We start from the raw sequence: 6,926 nt of genomic DNA on the forward strand, positions 1-6,926 counted from the left end.
GTTGTTTTGTTCAATCAAGATAAGTTGTAAACCAGCCACCTTAAATATACTATCTGTAAGTATAGTATCCAATAGATAAAACAAAAACATGTAAGTGTTTTAAGAAACATTAAAAATTAATTGCAGACATCATTAAATATTTACTTTTTGTTAATTTTCAAAGACTTTTTCCAATAGTTTCAGTTGAATACTGATATCTGTTCAGACTTCTTTTAGTTTTAACAACATCAACTGCGGAGCTATATATAAAGATGATAAACTTGTTACCATAAGCACCTACAGCAATCAAATTTTGGTTACATTAGGCTTTACTACACATATAATAGGACGTAATTATTTCTGTTGACACATCTCTGTGCACTGTACACTTATAGATCACTAACTGACTAACTGAAGGTTTACCCAGGACAAACTAAAAAATAGGCACCAAACCTATTTGAAACTAAAAGTGTATATTAGTAGGTCATTGTGTAAATTAGTAAAGAGGAGATTTTAAAAAATATTAAACCCATTTTCTTATTAACTTTGAAATACTTATTAGTTTGAAGTATGTGAAACACACAATGCAGATTCCTTTTATTTTTATTTTAGTATGAATGGAAATGTATTAATATAATTTATTTATAAATTAAAAAAATAAGCTTTATCTAAATGTATCTAATAGGTATGGCTTAAATACGAGGTTGTTGCAATTCAATGCCTAATTCATTTTAAAGTGTCAAGGATGTTGTTTAATGTTGGAATTTTCAACTAACAATTTCATATGTGAGTGCTATTCTCATAGTCGTATTGACTTTGTCTGGAATGTAATCACCATATTTATTTCCAAGTTGACTCTTTCAAAATGACATGGATTTCTGAACTGGAATTATTTCTAACTATGGATCTATAAACTATCAGACACAATTTGTTTTAGATATATTAACTAATTTGAATGAATCAGTTGTTTTTTTTAAAACAGTCCTGTAGAAACATAGTGTACACACAAGTAAGCAATCTATTCATGAAAAAAATTTAGCACTTATAAAGTCAGAACAGAAATCAGCAATTCTTAGTTGTCTTTAAAATTTAATCAGCTTAATAATATTTAAGTTGGCTGAAAAAAATTATAACTGATATATAAAACAAAGTTATTCAATTCAGGAATGAAGAAAGTTATTGCACAGAATATATAAAATAGTTATATTTTTTAAAAATAATTCATTTTATTTACAATTCCAATACAAAGAAACTATTATACAAGATCATTACAACATTTGTAATTGTTATATAACAATAACAAAAGTAAAATTTTACATGCAGGTTCCATCTCACATTACATAACAAAAAGAGGTAAAATAAAAAACGTAACGTCAACGATAAAAAAAAAATTACACAAAATATTCCCTAACAATCTTGAAAATACAAGCAGAGTGAAGCTACTGAGACTCATTGCTACCCTGCAGGGAATGGGAAATATTGTTTCCATTGGTTACGTATAAACCTATAAAAGTACAAAGTATATCTAGATACCAAAAACAAAACAAATCTAACACAAACATCACAACAGTTTTAAACTTTAAGGCTGTCATTGTTCCCTTAAATCAGTTTTTAATGCACAACAATTTACTCATACACAGAGAATTGATTGCACAATAAGCAGCAGAAACATTCAAAATCACAATAAATAAATAACTTTGAAACAAGTATGTTTGTTATTGTATTAAGCAGCCATAAATAGCTTGTCTGTCTTCTGAAATTCTTTCTGAACATAAAAGACACATTTTTAAATTATATTTATAAACATGTAACTTTAAAAAAAAAATAATTTTGTATAAAAAATTTGGTTTCTATATATTTTGTCAAATGCCAGCCTCAAACATAAATGCTCTAATTGTGTTCTTTTAATACAATTTTCATTTAGAAGTAACAGAATTGTCTTTTTAATCCATTTATGATGCTGTCTTTATGCAATTAAAAAACATTTATTTTTTTATATTTATTATCCATTTCTGAAAGAAACAGAATTTTTACAGTAAAATCTTCACGATATTCATAATGCTGGTTTTAGAATCTTCTCACAAGTTATTCCAGATAGAAATTGCTTATGTAGAAAATGAGCAAGAAAAAAAAAAGGAAGGAGCAGAAGGGTAAGACTTGAGAATTTACTTCCGTAGAATGTGCCACATGGCCACGGACTTCCTCTGGTTTGTCAGCATATCTTTCCAATGTCCCTGCTCCTCACCCGGCTTGTCCGTCCCACCCAACAGACAGCGACCCAGCAGCTCGCCGTGACCTATGAGGTCATGGTCAAGGACACTGACTTCTAGGCTAACTTTAGGCAAAACTTCAGCAGGAACGTTAAAAGCGAGAGCCTCGTTCCACACGGGATTGATGGAGCCTCGTCTGACTGATGTTTTCTTTCTCTTGACTTTTTTACCATCCACCATCAGAGATACTCGGACAAAAGGATCTGAAAAATAAAATAAATACATATTTGTTTTCTTATTTAAAAAAATATTCTAGCCTATGGAATATTCAGGATTGTATGAAATACTAGAAAAGTTTGGTTAAAAAAAAAACGTATATGCTATGAGAGATGGTGTAAAGGAGAAAGGAGTTGGTCGTTGATTAAACCGAGGAATGCAGCAAAAAATTTAGAAACTGCAGATCTGTTAAGTAGGTAAAACATAAAGAGGTTTAATGTAATAAAATTAGGAAGAAAAGACAACGAAAATAATTCAATCTGTCTACATCATTGTTACTTCCCTTTATTTGGTACAGTTTAATTAAAAACTATTAGAAAACAACTCACATTGGTAAGGCTGATAATATATTCTAATTGAATTTAGGCAAGGGTGAGTTAACTAAACCATAAATAAAAAAACAGGGTACCAGCAGAAGGGGCAGCAGTGGAGAGTTTGAGCTCTTTAGCCTTCATGATGACCACTGTAAGTCTTTCAGCTGTAGGGAGGTAACTCAGTGAGATAAGTATCTCTCCACTCTCCCCAGCTACCTGAAGATAGATAGATTCATGATCATTGAGGAAGGGAGTTCTAGCATTATCAAATATTTTTAGCTATTGTATTCATATGTTGTTTTTATTATAAAATCAAAATATTGAAAAACGACTTACATTATAATTCATTACTTATAACAACCCAGCACAAGTTGGGGAACATGGTAGGTATAAGTGGGGAACATGGCAGGTACTAGTTAGGGAACATGGTAGGTATAGGTGGGGAACAGGGTAGGTATAAGTGGGGAACATGGTAGGTATAAGTGGGGAACATGGTAGGTACTAGGTGAGGAACACAATAGGTATAAGTGGGGAACATGATATGTATAAGTGGGGAACATGATAGATATAAGTGGGGAACATGATAGGTATAAGTGGGGAACATGGTAGGTACTAGTTGTGGAACAATGTAGGTATAAGTAGGGAACATGGTAGGAACTAGGTGAGGAACATGGTAGGTACTAGGTTAGGAACATGGTAGATATAAGTGGGGAACATGGTAGATACTAGGTGTGGAACAAGGTAGGTATATGTTGGGAACAATGGTAGGTATAAGTGGGGAACATGGTAGGTACTAGGTTAGGAACAAGGTAGGTATATGTTGGGAACAATGGTAGGTAATAGATCTATGTGGGGAACATGGCAGATAATAGTCAATGATTGGAGCCATGTCAAATATTTGCCAGTACATGGCACAAATGCCAATTTCTTGAGGGCATTACAGATCAATGTATTCTACAGTCGAATTAATTCAGTTAAATAAAACACTACATTTGTAGGAATAAAATGTAGATCTAACTATTTGCCTGTCAAACCCAACAACAAAACGATAACAAGAAACACAAAACAATCATAACATGAGTAGTGAGCAGGCTACCGGTGAAGATAAAATCAAACCAGCTCACCGTAAATACATATCGATTGGCTTCTAAAAATAGTCACCTGACCTATTTAAAATTGAAATCAAACAAGCAGGACAGTCGTCCACACACAAACAGACACACGACTTGCCTTGTGTTGTTTCTGGACGTCACACCACATCTCCACACTGTTGCTGACGTCCACGTTGGCCATGCTGATCTCGACCTCACCCAATGAAGTGTGGCGGGAGAATTTATCGTAATCATAAAGATGAAACACCAGCGTTTTCTCCTGAGGAAGGAGAGAGAGAAATGTAGACGAGGTTGGTAGTTCGCTTGGTCGGAGTCTGAATGAATACTTAAGAGAATGGAACAGATGTTTACTAAAGGAAATCTATAATAGAAAAAAAAATCATGGTGTTAACATGGATTGGTTTCAGTTAGCCTATTGTGTATGTGTGTGTGGGGGGTAGGGGGGGGGGGGTTTGGGGGGGGGGGGCAGGTGGGACGAGTAGGGGATGCGAGGGGGCCTTCTACCCCTACTGGAAGAGTTAGATTATTTAAAAATAGACTAAAAATAAAAATTCCATGACGCTTCACTCCCCTTATTTTAAATATACCTGGGCTCTGCTGTCTCTTCTCCCCCCCCACACACACTCAGTCAGGATCGTCTCAAGGGGGGGGGGGGTCCAATTTTTACCCGGGGACAAACTTTCGATTTGCACCCCCCCCCCTCAAACTTTCGATTTGCACCCCCCCCCCCCCCCTCAAACTTTCGATTTGCACCCCCCTCAAACTTTCGATTTGCACCCCCCTCAAACTTTCGATTTGCACCCCCCCCCCTCAAACTTTCGATTTGCACCCCCCTCATACTTTTTATATATATACCGAGGGGTCTATGGGGGGGTTATGACCCACCCCTGCCTACGCCACTGCACACACTGCCTTAGTGTCATGTGTCATTCATTGATTAAACCAAAGTTTTATTTAAAATCATATCTTGTTTTCGAAATAAAATTAAAAACGGACTTCGGATATTAAAATAAATGGGTTAATTAGTTTTTAAAATAAATTTGATCTATGATTGTTTGGATGCTAGATTTGATCATGGCTGGCGGATTTTTAAAAAAAAATGAGTAAAGGTTTTTTAAGTTATTTCTGTTCTATATGGAGAGAGACGGATTTATAAAAACGCAAAATGAAAATGATATAAATTTTAGGTGCGACATTTTTAAAAGACTCTCACGATATTCTCTTTTACATTTATTAGATTTCTGATTTTTAAAACATTAAATACAAGAGGAAAGAAAGCGCACTTGAAATATTCGGGAGGGGGGCGGACACTGATAAAAGTATATATTTTCTATTTCGTTCGAGGGGGGAGGGGTGCGAAGAGGTGCCAGGAAGAAGCTCTGCCTGTAGGTAACATATCGTTTAAAAAATGTTAAGACCATTTTTAAAAGTCAACCCAGCAGCCGCCATCGCTACCTTAAGGTTACCTTAACGGCCCGATGGCAAGCTATACTTTCTCCATTCCCAGCACTCCTCTACTTCACCTGCCATCATCTCGCACTATGAAAACTTAAGGTGTGCGAGTTAGCCTTCTCATTCTTAGAGTAACGCTATATCAATAGGTAATGCGTATAATTCAACTTTATCCTAGCCATTCATCATAAATATGTCAACTTTTTGTATGTACCGTATGTTTAAAAAAAACGGGTTAGAATCAATAAATACTCAAGTCCAAATACTGTGCCGGGTCAGGGTGAACTCTTGATTTTCCACACCTTATAAATAGCTCATAGCGTTAACTACATACTTAGTGCGGAGTTTTAGTTTAATTATGTTCAATACGAAAAAATATAATGTTAACAAATCTATATGTATTGTTTAAAAAAGTAATTAAAATGCAAAAAAATATAATTAAATCTGAGGCGGCAGATGTGAAGCAATTAAAAATATTCATCATAAAGCACAAATACCGGTGGCGTAGCTATGGGGGGTGTTAGACCTGGGCGAGCCGCACCCCTCTCACCATCATTCATAACGCCAGTGATGAAAACCCACGTACCTTCAAGTCATCAAAATCAAGGGGAAACTTGAAATATTCATTGAAGTATGGATTCAACGTTCGCCTCTTGACGGACGACTGTCGGACTCTTTCATCCACACACGGGACCAGGGAGATCCGGATGTAGGGGTCGCTGAAATTCCCGGACACGGGGTCGGGGGCGGGAAGGTCTTGTGCTAAAAGTAGATGAAAGGGGTTTATAGAAAGTGTATTTTTTATGTCATATACATTTCTTGTATACATAGTTAAAATAACAAGTTAAATATAAAATTATCAAGTTTATAGTTTTAATTCGTTGTAATGTAATTTAGAGTACGTGATATATATATATATATATATATATATATATATATATATATATATATATATATATATATATATATATATATATATATAAAACTAAAAGCTTCAATGCAAAATTACATTTATTTTTTTAAAAATCGATAGTGTATTAAAATCATTAGATGAAAATTGATTTTCTGAATGACATGAAAATTAAATTAGCAGACACATTTAAAAATAAATTAGGTTAGCAGAAAATATAATTATGCAAGTGTCTATTAAATGGCCAACGGCACTATATCGATGTGATCAATGAAGGATTAAGTTACAGGTAGATGTTACTGCCAGTTACCTTCTATTAAATGAACTACTAAATCACAGGTTCTGAAGTCGTATTTGAGTCGTGTGTGAAGTCGGCCTTGACCCCCGTCTAAAGAGGATTGTTGAAGTACAATATCCTTCCTGGGGTAAAGGTCGGGACGGATCGCACCTGGAAAATACAACAATGTCAATTAATCAACTTATAAATATATCACTTTATAGATATATCGCCGCATAGATATTACCTTATAGTTATATATCTTTATAATTATATCGCTTAATAGATATATCACCTTATAGATATTATTCAATTGATATGTCACCTTATGGAAATATCACTTTATATAACCGGTTTAGCGGGTTTAACAGTTCGTGCAAAAGATACACATCGAAA

At 34.5% G+C, this 6,926-nt stretch overlaps 1 protein-coding gene across 1 annotated transcript; it reads right to left on the bottom strand.

Moving 5' to 3' along the window:
• Window positions 1-1,003: 1,003 nt before the first annotated feature.
• Window positions 1,004-6,696, bottom strand: LOC131955265 (synaptotagmin-5; the record flags this gene model as incomplete). Its single annotated transcript, XM_059319306.1, is given in 5 exon segments — window positions 1,004-2,452; window positions 2,875-2,981; window positions 3,999-4,150; window positions 5,930-6,105; window positions 6,564-6,696. Coding segments are annotated over 5 exon segments (876 nt in total), but the record flags the coding sequence as incomplete, so codon positions are not given.
• Between the last annotated feature and the right edge of the window lie 230 nt (window positions 6,697-6,926).

This window comes from Physella acuta, unplaced genomic scaffold (genome assembly GCF_028476545.2).
Source record: "Physella acuta isolate Inbredline_101_S28 unplaced genomic scaffold, ASM2847654v3 ptg001061l, whole genome shotgun sequence".
NCBI lineage: Eukaryota > Metazoa > Mollusca > Gastropoda > Physidae > Physella > Physella acuta.